At 43.7% G+C, this 24,766-nt stretch overlaps 1 protein-coding gene across 1 annotated transcript in view; it reads left to right on the top strand.

Moving 5' to 3' along the window:
* Positions 1-24,766, top strand: part of LOC310784937 (CUB and sushi domain-containing protein 3-like) — a gene marked incomplete at both ends in the record, with an annotated part of 585,231 nt that overhangs the window by 126,535 nt on the left and 433,930 nt on the right. Inside the window, one exon of the mRNA XM_083645959.1 lies at positions 21,423-21,645. Within this exon, the coding sequence (XP_083502085.1) occupies positions 21,423-21,645 (223 nt within the window). The remainder of the gene's footprint in view (positions 1-21,422; positions 21,646-24,766) is intronic.

Below are 24,766 nucleotides of genomic sequence, written 5' to 3'. Positions count from 1 at the left end.
CAGAGAGGAATGGAATGCTGCTAATCTGCCAATCCTGGAAATGTGTGTGTGTGTGCGCACCCCTGAATGTGTAGTCCAAAGGGCTTCATCCATCTGTGAGAGGAGCAGAACTCTGCCAGACCTGACCACGCACGTGTGCGTGCGTGCGTGCACACACACACACACACACACACACACACACACACACACACACACACACAGATAGCTGAATTCAAGATGATTGGTCAAGTGGAGCTTAGCTGTGTGTACTCAGCTCCTGACCTCTCGTCTTGACCTAACAGATAGAGAGGCCAAGGTCAGTAATAATCACCAGCAACACAAAGTCATTCTTACAATTGGTGGGCGTCCAGGTAGTGCAGCGGTAGATTCCTTGCCTATCAACACGAGGGTCGCAGGTTCGAGCCCCTGTGTTACCTTCGGCTTGGTCGGGCGTCCATACAGGCACGATTGTCTGTGGGTGGGAAGAAGGATTAGGGGTCCAGGTCGCTGCACTAGTGCCTCCTCTGGTCGATATGGTCGTGCATATATCTGCATTGGCAATCGACCAAAAGAGTTCTATTTAGGGATGCACCGATAACCGATATTAAGATTGCTGTTATGGCCGATAACCGATATTTACCGATGTCGATATGATCTGTATAAAAACACATCTATGATAATAAAATTGTGTACATACTGAAAAACACATTTGAAATTTGAAATTTGAAAAAGTTATGCATTTCTTTATTTCAAAAACATTTGTAAAATAAAAACATTATTTCATCTCAATGTGAAGAATTTGGCTGATACCGATAACCGATATTAACATTGCAACATCGGCCGATACCGATATGATTGCCGATATATCGCGCATCCCTAGTTCTATTCTACCAGAAGAGTGTGACTGCATTCAATCTTTGAAAGCATTGGATTGTAACTGATGGTTATTCAAGCTCTAATGAGGGCTCTGTATTCATAACCAATGCTTTGTCTTCCAACGGCTTAATGACAGAGTGAGTGTGAGGGAGATGTTAATGACAGAGTGAGTGTGAGGGAGATGTTGATGAGAGTGAGTGTGAGGGAGATGTTAATGACAGAGTGAGTGTGAGGGAGATGTTGATGAGAGTGAGTGTGAGGGAGATGTTAATGACAGAGTGAGTGTGAGGGAGATGTTGATGAGAGAGTGAGTGTGAGGGAGATGTTGATGAGTGAGTGTGAGGGAGATGTTAATGACAGAGTGAGTGTGAGGGAGATGTTAATGACAGAGTGAGTGTGAGGGAGATGTTATGAGAGAGTGAGTGAGGGAGATGTTATGAGAGAGTGAGTGTGAGGGAGATGTTAATGACAGAGTGAGTGTGAGGGAGATGTTAATGACAGAGTGAGTGTGAGGGAGATGTTAATGACAGAGTGAGTGTGAGGGAGATGTTAATGACAGAGTGAGTGTGAGGGAGATGTTAATGACAGAGTGAGTGTGAGGGAGATGTTAATGACAGAGTGAGTGTGAGGGAGATGTTAATGACAGAGTGAGTGTGAGGGAGATGTTGATGAGAGAGTGAGTGTGAGGGAGATGTTAATGACAGAGTGAGTGTGAGGGAGATGTTAATGACAGAGTGAGTGTGAGGGAGATGTTAATGACAGAGTGAGTGTGAGGGAGATGTTAATGACAGAGTGAGTGTGAGGGAGATGTTAATGACAGAGTGAGTGTGAGGGAGATGTTAATGACAGAGTGAGTGTGAGGGAGATGTTAATGACAGAGTGAGTGTGAGGGAGATGTTAATGACAGAGTGAGTGTGAGGGAGATGTTAATGACAGAGTGAGTGTGAGGGAGATGTTATGAGAGAGTGAGTGAGGGAGATGTTATGAGAGAGTGAGTGTGAGGGAGATGTTAATGACAGAGTGAGTGTGAGGGAGATGTTAATGACAGAGTGAGTGTGAGGGAGATGTTAATGACAGAGTGAGTGTGAGGGAGATGTTAATGAGAGAGTCAGTGTGAGGGAGATGTTAATGAGAGAGTGAGTGTGAGGGAGATGTTGATGAGAGAGTGAGTGTGAGGGAGATGTTAATGACAGAGTGAGTGTGAGGGAGATGTTAATGAGAGTCAGTGTGAGGGAGATGTTAATGAGAGAGTCAGTGTGAGGGAGAGGAAGTGTGGTTCATTCTAAAACGTTAGTCTCTACATGTGCACGCATGCGTGCAAGAAATACTGTGTGTGTGTGTGTGTGCCTGCCTGAATGAGGACACGTTTCTAGATGTTAATAATTTTATTATTATTAAATAATTTTTAACCATGTTAAATAAGCATTTATGTGCAGTGTACGCATGAAAACAATGCAGTCTATGGCACTGTGGCAGAACCATGTCATCCCCCCCCCCTAACAGCCTCCATAGCACTCAGGAGCAGTCAGCATTAGCTCTGTTACCCTGTTACCTCCAGCATTCAGGTGGTTTGTGTGTTCCCCTCAGACACATGTGACCTGTAGATAATTATGAAGAGGCAAAATGACTCGCTGAAAAGCATCACACAGAACAGAGAAAAAAAAGCTTGCAGCTAGAGAGAGTGCTTTGATAGATTTATACGCCTACCATGACAACCATTTACAAGGCTGGCCCACTTTGCTGTGCATTTTAAAGAGCTGCAGTCAGCCGTATATATACAGCTCCGTCATGAATACATCAGCTGTGATCTAGTCCATTTGCTTTCCACTACTTGGTATCGCATCACCCGACTGCAGCCATTTTGTGGCAACCATTCAGAGCCACTCCTAGTAAGCGTTATAGCAAACGCAGTTCAAGGTGAAGCATGAGATGGGGCTTGATAGTCACTTGATGTCTGGGTACTTATGGTCGTATAGCGAACACACTAGCAATGCTATACCGTACAAATGCTAAATGGCCTGCGCTTAGCTTCACAGTGAGTAGGTACATACATACATACACCCAGACATTCATACACCGATGGCGGCAAGCGAGCACGCAGGGTGCTGGCACAGCCATCAGGTTCAGGTTTAATTTGGGATTTAGTATTTTGGCCAAGGACACATCCACATGCAGACTGGAGGAGGCGGGGATCGAACCACCGACCTCGTTCATCCAAAGTGATTAGTGAACGACCCGTTCTACCTCCTGACCTACAGCCGCCCCGGGTCTCTTTCTATGCCTGTTAACATACAAAATGTGATCACTTCATACTTTCACTCACTCAGTGGTGGTTTGAGCTCTTTACTCAGCCTACATTCATAGTAGCCTATAGCCAGAGAGAAAAGAGTGCAGGGCCCAGCATGTTCCACCAATTACAGACGACGATACAGCGAGCTCCACCAATCAAAGATGTCAATATTACACTTTAGAATTGTGGGTAGTGTAGCACTTCTCCATGACATTGAATATAAAAAATAAACAAGGATGATATTATACAGATTTGTGGCTTCTACAGGAACATATACCATCATTTCACAACTAGCTCGCCCCGTGCTAAATCTACCATGGGTGGTTATGACATTATGGCTACTAATCAATATGTGATTGCAGAATATTAACGGGGAAATACTCTCTGTCACTTGTTGTTCAGCTTAACACGGAGCATTTATACTGGGTTATTCATGGATCTGACGCAAGGTTGATTTAAAACAATAAAATAAGCCAGCTCTGACTGTCAGACCTGACTCAGTAGGGAAACCATGTCGCACCACAACAAGCATCCTATCACCTGTGCGCACGTGGAAGTAGAGCTACTCTACAAGCAGGAAAGTACCATCTACTTCAGGTGAGGGAGAACTACAAAAAAAAAAAATCAAAGATAGTATATAATTTTAGTGTTTGAGTAGCTAGTTAGCAAAACAAAAAAAAGTATAAACAAACCCCTTGAATCTATCAAACACATACTTTGCCTATGGATAATATCACACAACAATCATCCACGAAATACACTTGATTGCTTGATGAAATCAGCTGCTACTGCGTATCAGCTGCCCGCTGTGTAAAGATGATCATACAGAGTCACAGGTCATGAAAGAACACTTGTGGTAAAAGAAGATGAATTCTAGTCTGACTCTTCTAGCTTCTAGCTCTTTTAGCCTGGTCAGGTAAGTAAAGACGCGGTTAGTGAGCTCATACTGTGGTGTGGTTGTGTGCCTGTTACCAGCTGTTGTTATGGAAGAGGATGGTGAGATGCAAAACCAAATGGAAAAGAGCAGGATTGATGTATGTCAGTGAGTGAGTGAGAGTGTGCGCGCGCGTGCGTGCAAGCAGGAAGTAGTTTCTGGGATTAAACACTTGTCTTTGGAGACGATGGGGGAGACGAGACATGAGAGAGGATAGCGAGGAGGAGGAGAAGAGAATTACAGACCTGTCAACTCTCCCGTTTTTCCCGGGGTTCTCCTGTATTTTCACCCCCACTCCCACCGTGCTCCAGTTTGGTCATTTTCCCTGGAAATCTATACCTATTTCCTTATTTAAATTTTTAAAGAGAGAGAGAGAGAGAGAGAGACAGAGAGAGAGAGATGTGAGTGATAGACTGAGAGAGCGAACCTGTCCCAGTCACCTCCCTGAACAGACTCCACACAAAAAAAGCTAAATACCTAGAATATAGATAGATAGACATAAATATCTATCTATATCTAGATGGAAATAAGACACTTGGGAGAGTATTTATCCATTCCTGACCAGAAGTATGTTGGGAAAAGACCATGCGGTTTGCAAGGTTTACTGTAGGGTGGAGTTTAATATTGGTCACGGTGGGAAAAACTGTGTGTGTGTGTGTGTGTGTGTGTGTGTGTGTGTGTGTGTGTGTGTGTGTGTGTGTGTGTGGGGCCTCATTAGTCAGATTGGGGATGATGACACTCCGCAGACACAAATCAATACTAACTCGCTAAGACAGCATCTCTCTCTCTGTCTCACTGCTCCTCTATGCTGAATACTACCTGTCCATCAGCAGGGGATTTATGTATCCATATGTAGTGTGTGTGTGTGTGTGTGTGTGTGTGTGTGTGTGTGTGTGTGTGTGTGTGTGGGGCGGGGGGGGGGGGAATTGGTATTAGATGCACTGGAGATGATGAGTTAACAGACAGGAATCAATACTAAACCTTCTAGACATTCTAATAACTCTCTCTCTCTCTCTCTCTCTCTCTCTCTCTCTCTCTCTCACACACACACACCCGCTTCTGTTTCTCTTGCTCGCTTACTCAAAGCAAAATGATCAACTTTCAGATTTGATTTGCACATTTGTCTTACAATAACAAACCCAAGTAGGCACTCATACTCTCACGCACACTCACGCATGCACGTACGTACACACGCACACACACACACACACACACACACACACACACACACACACACACACACACACACACACACACACACACACACACACACACACACACACACACACACACTCTCTCTCTCTCTCTGCCTTGCTCAAACAAGTACATGCAAAAAAAACTTCTGCTTAGCTATCTCGGCCTCCTCTCTGTGACCTGGCTTCTTAGAAAGCAGATTTGTTTTAAATGTATTATAGAAAGTGAATTGCTCTCTTGTGTTTATGCTGCCAGAGGTCCTCCAAGCTGCATTTAGCAAACCACCATCAAAGACAGCATAATGTCATTGGTATTACCATATATTATACTTTTCAGAATTCTTCATATTTTTGACTTTTACAACCCACAAATTGCTTGGCTCAGTGCTAATTTCTCACAGTAGGCATCGGAATGTCATAGGCATAAAATGGAATAGAACAGAACAGAACAGAACAGAACAGAACAGAACAGCTGTCTTTACATGGTTGAATATTCTCCTTGGCCTCACCCAGGATATAAAACAAGCATCACCAGAAAGTGAACAGATACACTGTAATAGTGATATTGGTTATTGACTTACTGATATCTGATTTATAAAAATCAGTTTGATTAGCTGTGTCACGCCCAAATCATGTCAAGGTGGGTGCCTGGTCTTGAAGAGTTGTAGTTACAGTAGTAATAGTTGGAGTAGGCTACGTAGTAGTAGTAGTAGTAGCAGTAGCAGCAGCAGCTTTAGTAATACTAGTTGGAGTAATGGTTGTACAGTACTAGCATATCGGCAGTGGGTTTATACTAATGTCATACTTATATGATTGTAGTTGGTGTCATTGTGATAGTTGTCGTAGCAGTACAAATATTGTAGTAGCAGCACTAGTATTACTAGTTGATAGCACAGTGGGTCATTACTTTATCACTGATATAACACCACCTGCAATAAAACACAAGAGCAAAGCCCAACCATTGGTCCCATCGATCAGGAAGCTGCTATAATTTATTGTACTTGCATATCATTTCCTAGAAGGGCATAAAAGTTTGAGACACTTTTTCAAAAGCCCTTCAGCTTTTTAAATGGCTTCCACAGTAAATCTATGTTTCTACTGCTCACCAACACACTATGGCATCCTGATGGCTTCCATTTTAATCTGAATGTGTGTGTGTTCTGCAGAAACCTCATGGCTCCAGTTTTGGGTCAGATGCAGCATGCAGAGGTTGTTTTTTTAGCAGCTAAATGAACTATATCACAGCTGTGCTATTGAAGATTCACTGTTGAAGCTAATTAAAACGCTGAAGGGATTTGGGGCAACACATTAGACATTTCAAAGTAGCCCTATTTCATTTAGTCAACGAGGATGTTCATCTATTCTTCTGTAATAGCTGTGACAAAGTGCTGTGTTTACTACCAGAACACAGGATATGATGTCACTATCTCTTTTGTGCTATTAAAACTAGGATGGCTGCCCACACACTATAGAAACTTGGCTTGGGTTTTTAGAGGAAAGAGATAAGTGAGGCTTATAAAGTTCCATCACGTCTACTTTGTTGAAGAATTAGGCCCCAAGCACCTTCACCAGGTTCACCAGTGAATTCAGCACCTCCACCAGGTTCACCAGTGAATTCACCACCTCCACCAGGTTGGTTCAACAGTGAATTCAGCACCTCCACCAGGTTCACCAGTGATTTCACCACCTCCACCAGGTTCAACGGTGAATTCAGCACCTCCACCAGGTTCACCAGTGATTTCACCACCTCCACCAGGTTCAACGGTGAATTCACCACCTCCACCAGGTTCAACAGTGAATTCAGCACCTCCACCAGGTTCACCCGTGAATTCAGCACCTCCACCACCTTCACCAGTGAATTCACCACCTCCACCAGGTTCACCAGTGAATTCAGCACCTCCACCAGGTTCACCAGTGAATTCACCACCTCCACCAGGTTCACCAGTGAATTCAGCACCTCCACTAGGTTCACCAGTGAATTCACCACCTCCACCAGGTTCACCAGTGAATTCAGCACCTCCACCAGGTTCACCAGTGAATTCAGCACCTCCACCACGTTCACCAGTGAATTCAGCACCTCCACCAGGTTCACCAGTGAATTCAGCACCTCCACCAGGTTCACCAGTGAATTCAGCACCTCCACCACGTTCACCAGTGAATTCAGCACCTCCACCAGGTTCACCAGTGAATTCAGCACCTCCACCAGGTTCACCAGTGAATTCAGCACCTCCACCAGGTTCACCAGTGAATTCAGCACCTCCACCAGGTTCACCAGTGAATTCACCACCTCCACCAGGTTCACCAGTGAATTCAGCACCTCCACCAGGTTCACCAGTGAATTCAGCACCTCCACCAGGTTCAACAGTGAATTCTGTCATTGGCATAGCCATCTTCCTCCGCACTCGTCCTCATGAACTGCAGGGCCATGCAGAGACCTTTAGAGGTTCAATGTTAAAAAGGGGCACACGCAGACCTGCCAAACTTGCGGAAATATTTTTGAGTACCACAATAGTGTGACACTTAGTTCAAATGCTTTTGCACCACTTCGCTTAGTTTGCTCACGGTCGTTATCTCCGCCAGATCATCAAGTTATTCAACATATAAATAGGCTATGAAGAAAACAATACAATTATATATATATTCTTGAGAATAATTCCTTTAGCCTCTTCGACTCCACCCCTCCCTACCTGGGCACCTGAAGGTTAATTTGAGGTGCAGCTCAGAACTGTGTCAAGGCTTTCTAGTCATAAATCTGTAATAAACATTGTGTTTTGATTGTTGATGTTGAATGTTTAGAGTATATAAGGGCTTAGAACATTATGATGGAAATGTGACCATGTCATACATCCCATGAATGCCCTAGGTCTCTAGTTTGTGGTTGTAAAGTTTCATGAGGCTGTGGTTATCCTAGAGGTCACAATAGGTCATATAGGCTACCGTGAGGTCAAGTAAAAAAAAAAGGTCTCACTACAATGAAATGGCTACTATGGGGACTAACATCATCACACATGAATATAATTGGACTAATTGAAGCCACAGGAGTCTCAGTTTTCCAGGCATGCCTAATTTATGCAATTCTAAGATTGTTTAGGGGCCCCAGTATGTGGAAATATTAAAAATAGAATAGGTGAAAATAACACATTTATACTGCATGCAAAAAACTGCATGTTTTTTTGTAAAAAACAACAACCATGGGATTAGCATAACGTTGGCATGTCTGTAAAGGGAGACTCGGGGCTACACAATAGAACCTATTCTCATTCAGATATCTTGAGGTGAGAGGTCAAGGGATCCCTTTCCTCACCAAAATGTTGCCTACATTTGGAGCATTATTTAGCCCCCTTCCCGACAAGCTCCCATGTCATGCTTGATCGCAATGGATGTCTTAGGTCTTCTACTTTCATATGATATCAGTATATAGTAGATAGATATAGTCGTAGATATCGGCTTTAAAAATGAGCCCGGTACAGCCGCTGAAATACAGCAGTATCAGTCACGGACAATAAAGACACTTGGACATCAAGGAGCAAAGGGGCAGGTGCTTGTGCAGAGCACCCCCCCTCCCTGCACATGCCTGATGAACTGATGGTACTCACCTGCTCTGCAATTCACCGCCCTGATGTTGCACCACCACCACCTTACATTTAGCCCATATCTCACCCAATAATGTCCAAACCTGAACATCAATCTCCACAACAATAGCCAAATAGGACAGCTGACCTTGTGGGCTTGAAATGGCCCGCCAAGCAGTTCACAAGCTGCATTCTGCCAAACACTCAGACACTAATGGAATGGCTGACCCTGCTAGTTAAATCATTTTATTATTCCAATTAAAAACAAAATTTGTAGTGGTGGTAAATTTCCTCTTAGTCATGGCCCACCGGCGTTCAATCAACACTGATGGACCACTGAGGTTTAACTTCAGCACACAAGCGGCTAGCCACAGTGGCACAGTGTCATTTAACCTATTTTAATGTGATTTTTGTTTAAGAAGGATTAGTGAATCAAATAACTTTAAATTAACTGTTAGAGATTCGTGTTTTAATATGAATGTACAACAACAGAGACAGTCAAATATGTAGCGTAACGTTGACACTGATAAATTCATTCTAAAAAGACAAACCAGTCCCACTCTGTCTGTTTGTTTGGTTAGTTTGGATTTGGAGCAGTTTTCTTGATTCAGACTGAACCCTTTGAGACAGACCTTCAGCCACAAGGGACTTGGTGTTTTGTTTTAGTTTTAGTGCAGAGGGAGGCCCTAAAACTCTTCTGTGGATACTTTATTACATTTCAAACATGTCCCTGTCCTTGTTTGTCTTTTAGAGAGAAGTTGTGGTAAAATTTAGCTAAATTATAATTATTATCTCACCGTCTTCCTTCTGTTCTTGTGTTCTGTTTCTTTTGGACTCCCCCACCTTCTCTCTGTGTGTCTCTCCTCTGTCTCTGTCAACACCCCACCCACCCTTCTGCCCTCTCTGACTGACACTGTTATAAATTGATTTTCAGCCCAGTGTGTTCCCTCTGCCTCTCTCTAGGCATTTCCTTTATTTAGCCCCAACCACTCCAGGGTGTAGTCTAGGCCGCTGGCCGACTGTCAGTCAGTGGCAGCACGGTGCAGTCTAATTCTTGGCTGACAAGCATTTCTGACAGCAGGAGCCAATGGGACGTTTAAAACATGCTTACTCTCTCCCTTGCTCTGTCTCTCCATATCGCATTTTTGCTTTTGCTACCTCTCTTCCTTCTCTCGTTCTGTCCCTCTCTGCCCCCGCCTCTCCATCCTAACTCCTCCATCTATTGTCTCCTAGGGCCATATGAAAAGAAAAATCCAAATTTGTTTTATTCTTTCCCAAATTCCGTTTTATTCTTTCCCAAATTAATTTTAATTTAGGATTTAAGATCAATATTTTCTTGTTTTTTTGATGACTTGTCTCTCTCTGACAGCCTCTTCGACCGACCCCCCTCTCAAAACACCCCAATCCAAAACAGAATTATTTCTCTAGGCCTATTTAACAATTATGAAATCATTGAGGTTACTACAATAATTAGGTCTACTTCTGATTTGGATAATTAGGCCTACTTGTATCAATTTCAGACAAATGATGGAACATTTTGCAATATTCGATCTTGCAGTTGATTCAATTTTTATTACCAAATTCCATGATTCTGTCAGTTTTTTCCATTTTGTGGAAATTATATGGCTCTACATCCTGTCTCCCTTTTTTCTCATTTGGTTTCTCTATCCCTCTGTCTCTTTATCTGCCTCCCTCTTCCTCTCTCCCTCTGTCTCTCTCTCTCCTCCTCCTTTCTCAAAACCTTCCTTGGAATAGAATTAACAGATACAATCATTTTCCAGTGACATGGACAGCTCATTTAAATTAACTAACTGCACATGCACCACACACACACACACACACACACACACCCACACACACACACACACACACACACACACACATCTCATTTTGCCCCTGGAGCTTAAGCGTTGCTGTGATCTGAATACTGATTGGGTGGTTTGCCTGTCTGCTATGATTTGATTGGTCAGTTTGCCCCATTGGGGAAGCCATTCTTTAATCATAAATGAGAGTCTGTGAGATTAGACGGAATGGCCCTTTCAGCGAATCTGGTCCCCAATGAGAGAGAGAGAGAGAGAGGGGGGGAATATGAAAGAGAGATCGACAGACAGACCGGGAGAGACAGACAGGGAGAGAGGGGTATGAAAGAGAGATCGACAGACAGACAGACAGACAGACAGGGAGAGAGAGGCATGGAGAGAGAGGCATGGAGAGAGAGGCAGAGAGAGGGGGGTATGAAAGAGATGGACAGACAGAGAGAGAGAAGATAATATAAAGCATATGTAGTTGCACTGCTGTAATATGGCTGTACAGCTGAGGATGAGGGTAACAGGATGCTTGCACACCCACACAGACATGTCTGTCTCTCCAAGTAGCGTGTGGGGACGCCCTGCGGCCCGGCGGGTCCCATTCAAATGAAGAATAGGGTAATTTCACTGTTTCCTCATTTAGTAGTCAGCACCATGCCAGCATGGCTATATTGATCATAGCATTCCCTGTGGAAAAATGACAAGCTTGCTAATTGATTTTTACCCCATATTCAGGAATTATCAAGCTCATTTCAAAAGTCAAATGAACATACTGTATTTCCACATATGTTTCTTGGTTTTGCAATTATTTCACTCCCTTCATGATAATCATTCATTCATTGTCTTTAACCACTTTTTTCACAATCATGGGAGGCTAGAGGCTTTCTCAGTATACATTTGGGAGAAGGCAGGGTGCCAGTCTGTCACAGAGAGACAGACAATCACTCATACTTATATTCACACCAGTTTATTCACGCCATTTAGAGGCTCCAATCCACCTGACTTGTCTTGGAATTGGGGGGGGGGGGCACCAATAAGAGACCCAGAGGAACATGACGAGAGCAGGTAAACCCAACTCAAAAATGGCTGGGAATCGAACCCCCGGGGTCCGTTTTGCTGTGAACCTCCGTGCCATGACACCGTAAGGTCTTGGATTAGGGTGTGACGATGTGTTTTTTTGTTGCAGTGAATAACTGAGACATGTAGATGAGATATTGTATTGAGAAAAGGGTTCGTTCAACTTTAAATCCAGTCAATTGAGGAAGCACATTTTCCCCTTTGTCTTTAAGCTTCTTTTATCCAGGGAAGATTTTGCTGAGCAGGCTGCTCCTCTTCAGCTAAACCCTGTTTCTCGTTAGTCCTGGAGCAGATACTCACACCTGGGAGCTGCCCGGCCCGGCCACAGAGCCTCTGCTGCCGGCCAATTAGCAGCTCTATGAAGGTGTTACGGGATAAACGCCTAAAAGGCTTCGCAACTGTATCTGTTGATGAAGGGAAGGGTGTTACTCGTTCACCTAGGAACCAGTGAGCGTGCAGTCACACTCACACGTCACTATTCACTATTGGACTAGTGATGTATCTCCTACTGCATTTGGCATGAGAACAGTGAGAGAAAGTATTTCATGGCTAGTGAAGAGGTTTCTGGGCATCCCTAGAAGTCACCAATGCCAACTGTCAAAAACTGTGTCCCTCTCAAAACGTGTACTCAAGTACCCCAGTACCATTAAGTACTGCCCATCCCTATAGTGTGTGTGTGTGTTTGCCTTACTGTGACCCTTTGCTTCTGAGAGTGTGTGTGTGTGTGTGTGTGTGTGTGTGTGTGTGTGTGTGTGTGTGTGTGTGTGTGTGTGTGTGTGTGTGTGTGTGTGTGTGTGTGTGTGTGTCTGAGAGAGAGAGAAGGGCTGTCAGTTTCGGTCTGGTGGTCAGCATAATTAGAAGTCTCCCTTTTCCTTCTCTCTCTCTCTCTCCCTCCCTCTATTCCCTGTGCTGTCCTTTCTCCATGTCTCTTTCTTTCTCTTTCTCCATGTCACTCTCTCTCTCTTTCTCCCTTCTATCTGAATGATGACTTTTAAATCATCCTTTCATTCCACGCCCAATGATGAACGAGGGCAAATCTGTCTTTTTCTCACTGTTTATTCTACTTTCCATCGATACCCCCCTGCCCCCATCTCTCTCTCTGTCTCTCTCTCTCCCTCTCTCTCTCTCTCTCTCTGTCTCTTTCTCTCTCTCTCTCTCCCTCTCCCTCCCTCTCTCTGTCTCTCTCCCTCTCTCTCTCTCTCTCTCCCTCCCTCTCTCTCTCTCTCTCCCTCCCTCTCCCTCTCTCTCTCTCTCTCTCTCCCTCTCTCTCTCCCTCTCTATCTCTCTCTCTCTCTCTCTCTTTATTTAGCGATTAAAATTAATGAAGTACCATAGTTTCATTTGGAATGAGTCTTCCTCAAATCTGTTAAGTTCAGATAATGTCATGGACACAGTCACATTTCCCCGCATGGTACGACTTGTAGCATTGGAGCTAACGGGCTATAGTGCTGCTGACTGACACCAATGCATTTAGTTCTTGTTAGCATTACAAAGCTTCAGCTCTTGTCAAAGTAATATGTTACAGTCAACGTGACATTGTGACAGTCAAGTCAACGTGACATTGTGACAGTCAAGTCAACGTGACATTGTGACAGCAACAGTACAAAACGGTTCCACATCAATCAAAAAATGTCTGGAATGGAAATCTGCAAGAGCGAATGAGTGTGTACCGCACTGCTGTATTTATTTCCAACTTTTAAAATCCAAAACATGCGTGTGGAGCGTGGTACAGAGATGACACGATGAAAAGCAAACACGCACTGTGCCAGCAGTGTAAGGTCTTATACTTAACATTACAGCCACTCAGGCCAGTGGGAGGTTTTCGCTGCACTGCAGAGTCTTCCAATCCTATTTTTTGCCAATGCTGTGAGATCATTTGATTTGAGGATTTTGTTTTAATCACGTGATGATTAAAACAAATGATGTCCTCATACTTGGTGACATTGTTTGCCTTTATTTCAATAGAACGTCTCTAGAAAACTCTTGTAAAAGACAACGCTGCATTAGAAACAACTGAAATTATCTCAACCAATTGTCTAATTGGCTTTCTTCGTCTTTGTTGGGTGAATGGAAAACTGAATTTTCAGACTGAATGTGAGACTAAACAACTTGCTGGTGCTTTGTGCGTGCTCTGCAGTCTTGACGTGTTTTTATGTCATTCATTTGAGGACAGCCAAGTATCAGTGAATGTTCCGTCTCCTCAGATGAACCCTTTACTTCCTGGAGTATAAATCCCTCTTAACTTTGATCATAAAATGTCCTTCCCGTTGGGACCCAGATGGATCCTCCCTTTCAGGAGTGGGCCAACATGGCAGTTCAATAGGTTGTTTTCTTGCTGTGCTGAGTGAGCACAATCCTGTTCTGCAGGGGAGAAAGAAAGCAGGTTCAGCCCTTTGTTTTCTCACACACCAACGTGTGAAAAGTGTGCGTTCATGTGTGTTTGTGGACATGTATGTACTGTATGTATATGTGTCTGTTTTGTGTATCTGTCTTTGTCTTTACTCTCTTAAGGTCCTTACACATCGGGAGCGTTTTTTTCGTGCGATTAATTCGCACGTCAATAATATTTTCCGAACCTATATCAGTCAATGCAACCGTGCATACCAACAGCGAAGTTTCGCTGAGAGTTATTGCTGTGTTTATTTTTTCGAACCACGGGCGATTTTTCAGAAATTCGCTTCCGACGTGTACACATCTGTGGCTGTGATTGACAGGTGGGTCAAAACTCGCATCGCAATTTCGTGCCGTATATTCGCATCGCTCTTGATGTGTAAGGACCTTTAGTGTGTGTGTTTATATCTGTATTTCTGTAGGCCTGTGTGTGTGCCTGCGTCTTTTTAGCTGTGTGTGTGTGTATCTGCATTTCTGTATGCCTGTCTGTGTGTGTGCCTGTGTGTCGTTTTAGCTGTGTGTGTGTGTCTTTTTAGCTGTGTGTGTATATCTGCATTTCTGTATGCCTGTCTGTGTGTCAGCCTGTGTCGTTTTAGCTGTGTGTGTGTGTGTGTGTGTGTGTGTGTGTGTGTGTCTTTTTAGCCGTGTCTGTGTGTGTGTCTGTGTGTGTGTGTGTGTGTGTGTGTGCGTGTGTGTGTGCGTCTGCCTGCTTCAATGTGTCTCTCTCATATGGCTCTGCTCTGCTGTCTGTCCCTCCCGCTTCCTACACATCTCAGCTCTGATTGGTTGTGAAGGGACAGAGATGGTGGACCTTAATTGCAACTCAGCCTGCCCGTTGGTCATTATAGGTGTCACTGCGATGGCTTTGGAATGGTCTGTGTAAATGAGGGTTGGACACACACACACACACGTACACGTGCGCACACACAGACACACACACACACACACACACACATACACACACACACACACACACACACATTTTTTTGGTTGGGGTCCCGTTGTAGATAATTGGTTGTAAAAGCCTCCAGCCCCCTGTCCCAGTGGCCCTGGCTGCCATGGTAAATAACAAGACGCATAAAGAAGAAAGAGAGAGTGATGATGGTCCTGATTTAACCTCTACACTCAGCGGAGATCAACTAAGGCCTAGCAGTTCAAGGACTTTAAACATGACATAAGAACACATTTCAATTTAATACCGCCTTTTATACACCAGTAGACTACTGCTGCTTCAAACCTATTGTACAGTTTGTTTTCCTTCTTGAATTGACCTTATTTCCCGAAGTTAAACAATGTTTTTTTAAATATGAAATGATAAAACCTACAACCAACAAGACATGCAATCAATAATCTGTGTGAAATGAAGGAACCATCTCAATATCCAGGCGTGTTTTGGAGGAGTTCAATAAAAAGTTCCTTGTTTACTCCATTACTGTACATGGGTTCATTTGGACAATTGAGAACAATGCCATTCAAACTCTGGTGTGCAGCAAATAAGCACACTGAGACCGCCTGGCAATGCAGGTCAAATGTCCAACTAACCAACTGCAGGAAACAAGCCCAAAACTTATGGTTTAGTAGGATGGGAACAAGCCCAAAACATCTGGTTAGTAGGATGGGAACAAGCCCAAAACATCTGGTTAGTAGGATGGGAACAAGCCCAAAACATCTGGGTAGTAGGATGGGATAGATGTTGACATCTGAAAGCCAGCAGTTACTCATGCTTGAAACAACTAACGTGATCAAATGAACTAAGGGCAAACCCCAGCTTGGACTGAGGCGTATATTCTATTTCTTTGTGTGTGAACATGATATGAAAAATGTCAGAGTTCAAACAACTCCATCTTGCTTAGCTGAAGTCACAGAGACTGGAATTGTTTGCACTCGCCTTGTTTCCTACCTGCCAAACTGAGATGACAGTTTACCAAAACTCACTATTCTCACGAGATGACAGCTTACCAAAACTCACTATTCTCACGAGATGACAGCTTACCAAAACTCACTATTCTCATGAGATGACAGCTTACCAAAACTCACTATTCTCACAAGATTACAGCTTACCAAAACTCACTATTCTCACAAGATGACAGCTTACCAAAACTCACTATTCTCACAAGATTACAGCTTACCAAAACTCACTATTCTCATGAGATGACAGTTTACCAAAACTCACTATTCTCATGAGATGACAGCTTACCAAAACTCACTATTCTCACAAGGTGACAGCTTACCAAAACTCACTATTCTCACGAGATGACAGCTTACCCAAACTCACTATTCTCACGAGATGGCAGCTTACCAAAACTCACTATTTTCACAAGATGACAGCTTACCAAAACTCACTATTCTCACGAGATGACAGCTTACCCAAACTCACTATTCTCACAAGATGACAGCTTACCAAAACTCACTATTCTCACGAGATGACATCTTACCAAAACTCACTATTCTCATGAGATGACAGCTTACCAAAACTCACTATTTTCACGAGATGACATCTTACCAAAACTCACTATTCTCACAAGATGACAGCTTACCCAAACTCACTATTCTCACAAGATGACAGCTTACCAAAACTCACTATTCTCATGAGATGACAGCTTACCCAAACTCACTATTCTCATGAGATGACAGCTTACCAAAACTCACTATTCTCATGAGATGACAGCTTACCAAAACTCACTATTCTCACAAGATGACAGCTTACCAAAACTCACTATTCTCACAAGATGACAGCTTACCAAAACTCACTATTCTCATGAGATGACAGCTTACCAAAACTCACTATTCTCATGAGATGACAGTTTACCAAAACTCACTATTCTCACAAGATGACAGCTTACCCAAACTCACTATTCTCACAAGATGACAGCTTACCCAAACTCACTATTTTCACAAGATGACAGCTTACCAAAACTCACTATTCTCATGAGATGACAGCTTACCAAAACTCACTATTCTCATGAGATGACAGCTTACCAAAACTCACTATTCTCACAAGATGACAGCTTACCAAAACTCACTATTCTCACAAGATGACAGCTTACCAAAACTCACTATTCTCATGAGATGACAGCTTACCAAAACTCACTATTCTCATGAGATGACAGCTTACCAAAACTCACTATTCTCATGAGATGACAGCTTACCAAAACTCACTATTCTCACAAGATGACAGCTTACCAAAACTCACTATAGAGGGTATGCATGTGATGTCACAGAGGCAGAAGTCACTGTGGGGTCACGCCCACTGAGTCACAGCAAGACTGAGCTTGAATGCAGTAATCAGCCTAGATAACTGACACCTGCTGCTCAGGGAGGAACTTGACACTCGTTTTGACACTCATTCCTGATTGAAGGGGCGTGTTCCAGTGGGTGTGCATACCCTCTATTCTCATGAGATGACAGCTTACCAAAACTCACTATTCTCATGAGATGACAGCTTACCAAAACTCACTATTCTCATGAGATGACAGCTTACCAAAACTTGGTCCAATGAAGCTGAGCTTCTGAGTTTTCATGCAATCTATGGCGCCGTTCTAATTGTGCAGCGTGAACCTAAACAAACTATATACAAAAATGCAACACAGTCAACTTTCAACTATATTTGGGATTAAAGAAATCAAACTGTAAGTGTGCCCTGAGAAAGAACTGCATTGGATAACCGGGTGGCACATTGGATAACCAGGTGGCACATTGGATAACCAGGTGGCACATTGGATAACCAGGTGGCACATTGGATAACCAGGTGGCACATTGGATAACCAGGTGGCACATTGGATAACCAGGTGGCACATTGGATAACCAGGTGGCACATTGGATAACCAGGTGGCACATTGGATAACCAGGTGGCACATTGGATAACCGGGTGGCACATTGGATAACCGGGTGGCACATTGGATAACCAGGTGGCACATTGGATAACCGGGTGGCACATTGGATAACCGGGTGGCACATTGGATAACCAGGTGGCACATTGGATAACCAGGTGGCACATTGGATAACCGGGTGGCACATTTGATAACCAGGTGGCACATTGGATAACCGGGTGGCACATTGGATAACCAGGTGGCACATTGGATAACCGGGTGGCGCCATCCTTCAACAAGCATCTGCCCTGCTGAAATGCCCTTGAGCAAGAGGCAGCTGAATCCCCACCTGCAGGCTGCAGGGCCACTCTGCAGCTGACTCTGACCTCTGACCTGGCTGTGGAGGAGCGGGAGGGAGGAGCTGAATTCCTCCATTGAGGATCAATAGAGCATCAGAAAAAATGCGATGTGGAAACTTCCCTGCTGGACCCTGAAGGTTTCCCTCTGCCCGCCTGTGCCGTGTTTGATATAAAAGGATCATTAAGATCAAAGGCAGAGAGATAATGATCCTGATGTGAACCGTAAAGTCCAAGGAGATCAATTACATTTACATTTGACAATTTAGGCATTTAGCCGACGCTCTCTCACCCAGAGAGATTTAGGATAAAGCATTTGATTTAGCCATTCAAATTAGCTTCACTTCTACTTGATCACCAGCATCATTGGAAGCGGCGTGTAACACATAGCAGCACGTACTGTAGTGCGAGGGATAGAACCAAGAGGCATTATTGTACAGCAGAGATGGGGACTTGGACTTGAGACTTGACTTGGACTTGAGACTTGACTTGGACTTGAGACTTGACTTGGACTTGAGACTTGACTTGGACTTGAGACTTGACTTGGACTTGAGACTTGACTTGGACTTGCAAAAAACGACTTGTGAGCATCTCTGTTGTACAGGCTCTCACTCCTCTGCAAAGTTACAGTGCCTTCCAAAACATCACCATATTGAGATATGCAGCATGGTGAGGCGCACCTGGAATATGCCAATTACTGAGCGGCGGCCATGGAGCTGAATTGTGGAGCGAAACCTAATGCGTCTTGCAGTTGATTTAGTCAAAATGCTTCTCTTCCTGTCTGTCTTTTCTCCTATCAGACCGCCCCCCCCCCCCCCCCCCCCCCCACACACACACACACACACAGTCATAATGAAGAGCCTAGCCCATTAAGATGTAGTAGCATTTATCTTCTCTCTCCACAAAGAAATCATTACCTTTCGTTTAAACTGCTCTGCGTATGTGTACACGGGACTGTGAGAGAGTTAGTGTCATTGGCTGAAGGGTACATTCTCTCTCCCTCTCTCTCTCTCCCTCTCTCTCTCTCTCTCTCTCTCTTTCAAAGGAATAGGCAGATTGAGTCACAATGCAAAGTGCCTGTAGTTTGTGTGTGAGTGTGACAGAACAGATGGCCCTTAGTTCTAAATTGCTGAGTCATGTTCACAGTCATTGTTAAAATCACCGGCTGTCATCAGAATACATTCTGACATGTGAGAAATCCATCCATCCATCCAGTGAGGAAATAATCTGCTTTGATCAAATTGCTCAAATAGTTGATCTGGTGGAGGCACAGGAGGGCGACGGAGATGAAAACTATGGGTGCCTTGTAGGGGTGGGAGAAAAAATCGATTCACCTAAGTATCGCGATTTTTAATGTCACGATTTTTTGGATCGATATTTTATTCAAGAATCGATAATCGCAAAAGCAAAAAAAAAAAAAAATTTTTTTTTTTTTTTTTTTTTTTTTTTTTTTTTGGTGCTGCAGTCAGGCCACTCACTGAACAGCAGGTCAGGTGCCGCCTACTGGTTTACTAGTGGTTGTATTACTTTATTAGTTAGTCTGAAGTAATAATTACACTTCAGGGTTAAAGTGGGTGCATCTCATTGTAAAATTGGACTTGGCCCAAATTAGGCTTCAAACGGCCCAAATTGGGCTTCAAACGACCGACATTGAGCTTCAAACGGCCCAAATTTCACGCGCGTCGGCCCATATCGGCCTGGCCTGCTTGGTATCTAATGCCCAGCCTGAATTATGATCCCAGTCCGCCCCTGTTTTTAACTATATCGCCCAGCCCTACTCATGATATACAGTCTCTAGTGTATGATTCAACTTTTCCCATGTTCTAATCTAGTGTAAAAAAGCAAACAAACTGAAAAAAGAAAAGAAAAAAAGAAACAAAAATCGCAATAAATCGTAATATCGAATCGCAATAATCGTAGAATCGCAATACTTAAGAATCGCAATATAAATCGAATCGGCACCGAAGTATCGTGATAGTATCGAATCGGGAGATAAGTGAATCGGCACAGCCCTAGTGCCTTGTTGATTTCATCTATTCAGTCAGGGTGGGAGGCTATAGCTTAATGGACAGAGAGTTCGGGGACCTGGGTTCATGCACTTATACTGTACAGACGTACACTGAAGTGCCCTTGAGCAAGACACTGAATCCCTACCAGCTCCAAGGCTGCCTGCCTGTGCCCTGCCCCTCTGAAGTGGAAAGAAACGTTCCCCAGCTGCAGCACAGACGGAGTCACGTGGAGCGAGCAAACGTTCTATCTCGTACGTTCAAACGTTCCGTTCATATCTAAGAAGCAGGCAGCATCAGAACAAAGCTGCCCTACTTATACAGTACGCATGCCAACCTTGCTGCTATTGGTTCAAAGCAATATTTGACTTGAGTGTAACGCTGCTACATTCAAAGGAGATCACGAAGAAGAACCCATAGGAAGAATTTATTGCTTTGGGAATAACGTGTCAAAATTATACTACTTGTACCACTTATTAGTGCTGGGTTTGGAGGGAGAAAGTGTTGTGTGTGTGTGTGTGTGTGTGTGTGTGTGTGTGTGTGTGTGTGTGTGTGTGTGCGCGTGCCTTTTTAGCTGTGTGTGTTTGTGTGTGTGTTGCTGTCACTACTGTGTATGCTCTTGATCTCAAGTTGCTAATCAGCGTCTGTCATAGACAAACTAAGCCTAGCTATCACACAGCTTGACACCTCACACACTATTAGGCAACACACAGACGCGCACACACACACACACACACCCATTGAGTACACGCACCGAGTATACATGCATAGAAACATACCCATTATGCACATACACACGCACGCACACACACACACACACATACAAATGATCCCTTTGTGTGCATGCGTGTGTTTCTCTCTCTCTCACACACAGACACATTATTTTAGTATTCTGTCACTACTGGTGCTGTGTCTCCATTGTGTCTCAATTAGGTCTCTCTTGCGATGGTCCCAAAACGATGGGTCAGGACCCAGAATGAGAGTCTTGGCTGTGAAAATATTTTAAAACTCAAATTCTCTCATTCCTTCCTGCTGTTCTCTTACTCAGTCTTTGCAGCAGCTTTATTTTCTGATTTGAATGAATGAATCAAACTATGCTAAAAGAAACCCTCTCTTCCTTTTCTCATGCAGGTTTCATATATACATGTGGTGGCACGTTGAAAGGCCGAAATGGCAGCATAGAGTCCCCAGGCTTCCCCTACGGCTACCCCAACGGGGCCAACTGCACCTGGGTCATTATCGGGGAGGAAGCAAGTCGAATCCAGCTCCTCTTCCTGTCATTCGCCATTGAAGAAGAATACGACTTCCTGTCCTTGTACGACGGACACCCACACCCTGCTAACTTCAGGACCAGGTAAGGCCATCAGAGGGGCCTGTCACTACGTACCACCTCAATCTCAACAACCTTTCCCCAGCACTGGGGGGGGGGGGTACATATATTAATATAGGCTATTTATATATACATTCAAATATTCAAATTCATATATATATATATATATATATATATATATATATATATATATATATATATATGGCGAGTCTATGAGCCTACCTATGAAGCAGGTTAACGTGAGAATGATGAAGCGTCTTTCTACTGGAGTTAATCCAAACAATCTCTTAACCTAGCACCATATGCTCAGTGTTAACAAAACGACCGTCGTGTAACATTACCGTAATGAATTGCATAGTTACTCATGAAGTGACTCACTACTATGAGATACTTTTTTTTTTTTTTTTATACTCTTACTCAAGTGATCATTTTTATGAATACTTTTGACTTCTACGTGAGTAAATATATTATGAAGTAACTGTACTTTCACTTGAGTACCGTTTTTGTTTGAGATGAGAATGTGTTTTGCCATCCAGTGCTTGTTATTCACACAGAAGCAGTGCTTGTATTTAGGATTTAATTTCTCTGCATGGGGTGTCTAATGAGATTCAAATCTGCTGACTCTAAACAATAACTTGGTTTTCACTCGGTCTGGCAGGCCATTTATGGCTCAATTCCACCACATTTAACAGCCCTGCATAGCTCGTCCTCACTCGGCTCTAATCGTTTCGGCTCGATGGACGTTTTGCTTCCACCGCAGATCATCTGCCCCCACCCACCCCCGCCCCCGCATAGTAGGCTATAACATAACGTTACAATTAAATCCATCCACAGAACTTTTAAACTGAAATACTGGTGCCTCTAAATGACCTACAGTGTACATGGGCGAATCTGACAATCGGCCAGGAGAATGGATATCACTTTGTAGTTAGTCAAACTCAGGCATGCGCTGCGCTGCGCGCGGACGGAAGAGGCGCAACAGAGTGAAGCCTGCCCTGTACCCCGCGGCCTCTCACCAGGCAAGACCGCGGCTTCACCAAACACCCGCTGCGGCCTAGCGGAGCGCTGCAGCTCAACTAACGACAGGAGCTTGCTGAGCAGCGGACTTTTTTCACTCTGAAAACAATTGAAACCACCGCCACGACTTTATTTCACCAGAGGCGAAGGCAGCAACACAAAGACTGATGGAAATAACATAACAGAAGAGAATGTAAGCCCACTAAACTGGTATGCAGCGCATTGACAGTCAGTAGATAGAGTAAACACGATTCTGCCTGGCCAATCAGTCGTCTACAATGTTTTCACGTCACCGTATGAACCCGGGTTGACAGAATAGAACCTCGACGAAGCAGGTACGAAAAGTAGCACGACTCGACCCCAATACAACCCGGGCTGGGACAGTTTAAACCGGTGGGATGAGACAATTTATCGAGTCGAGCGGAGCGGGATCGCGCTACTACCTGCGGTGGAAATGAGCCATTACATTTTGGATTGTATTTATTATTATTTACTGGTCAAAAAGTGGAAATTAGTACGGTACTTTTATAAGATCTTCCATACCATGCCATGCCATACCATAACATACTATACTATACTATACCATACATACCATGCCATACATACCATGCCATACCATACTATAATACCATACCATTCATCATAGCATGCCATACCATACCATACCATACCGTACCATACCATTGCATACCATCATAGCATGCCATACCATACCATAGCAAACAATGCATACAGTTGATTTATTATCCTAAAACAGATTAATTTTGCAAAAGCAAGCATACAGCAGAATTCCACCCACATTTATTACCACTGGGTGCAAACAATGACTAGCAAGCACTGGCTGACCTTGAGCTGAGACTATTGAGCTGTCTTCTAAGGGATGTTGTCATTAGTAATTTCAGCCAGTAATTAGTATTTTGTGGCTGTTTGTATTCTGATACCCCTTCTTATGTGAAATGGTGCTGCTCAGATCACAAAACAAAATGCAGATAAACTTCTCCTTGAGATGAACTTGTGTATAGACGTCTCCTGCAGCTCCCACCAGACAATCTCCTCCGTTATCGGTTACTCAGAGAAATAGTTTCTTCGATTAGATGAGGTGTGTGTGAGGCAGCAACTACTGACTGAGGGCTAGAGAATGGGAAAAAGATTTGGATCATGCAGCGATGAAACAAGAGCCCGCTTGATACATGCTTGGCTTCTTGTGAAAAACAATTCTCCTGCATTGGAGAATGAGCCATGTTCGTTTGGTTCAACAGACACCGTTTCTAATCCTCGCACCACTCCAATTACACACCGCCTCTGACTATTTACTGGCATTTATTGTTCAAATTACCATTGAGTGTTAATGAGACCAGGGTGGAACAGAAGTAGGGATGTAAACAATTAATCGAAGATCGATTGCTTGCTCGTTAAGGATTTGCTCGAACACGTGAAATTGACTCGATCTACTATGCATGCTTCAATGAACCTGCCAGAGGGCACACCCAGTGCAATATCTATGACCAGGCAGTCATCTCTATATCTATGACCAGGCAGTCATCTCTATAACTATGTCCAGGCAGTCATCTCTATAACTATGACCAGGCAGTCATCTCTATAACTATGTCCAGGCAGTCATCTCTATAACTATGACCAGGCAGTCATCTCTATAACTATGTCCAGGCAGTCATCTCTATAACTATGACCAGGCAGTCATCTCTATAACTATGTCCAGGCAGTCATCTCTATAACTATGACCAGGCAGTCATCTCTATAACTATGACCAGGCAGTCATCTATATAACTATGACCATCTATAACTATGTCCAGGCAGTCATCTCTATAACTATGACCAGGCAGTCATCTCTAGAACTATGACCAGGCAGTCATCTCTATAACTATGACCAGGCAGTCATCTCTATAACTATGACCAGGCAGTCATCTCTATAACTATGTCCAGGCAGTCATCTCTATAACTATGACCAGGCAGTCATCTCTATAACTATGTCCAGGCAGTCATCTCTATAACTATGACCAGGCAGTCATCTCTATAACTATGACCAGGCAGTCATCTAATAACTATGACCAGGCAGTCATCTCTATAACTATGTCCAGGCAGTCATCTCTAGAACTATGTCCAGGCAGTC

The sequence above is a fragment of the Poromitra crassiceps genome, assembly GCF_964638095.1.
Source record: "Poromitra crassiceps genome assembly, chromosome: 11".
NCBI classification, from domain to species: Eukaryota; Metazoa; Chordata; class Actinopteri; order Beryciformes; family Melamphaidae; genus Poromitra; species Poromitra crassiceps.
Note: the sequence above shows the minus strand (reverse complement) of the source record. Positions and strands in the feature narration are given on the sequence as shown.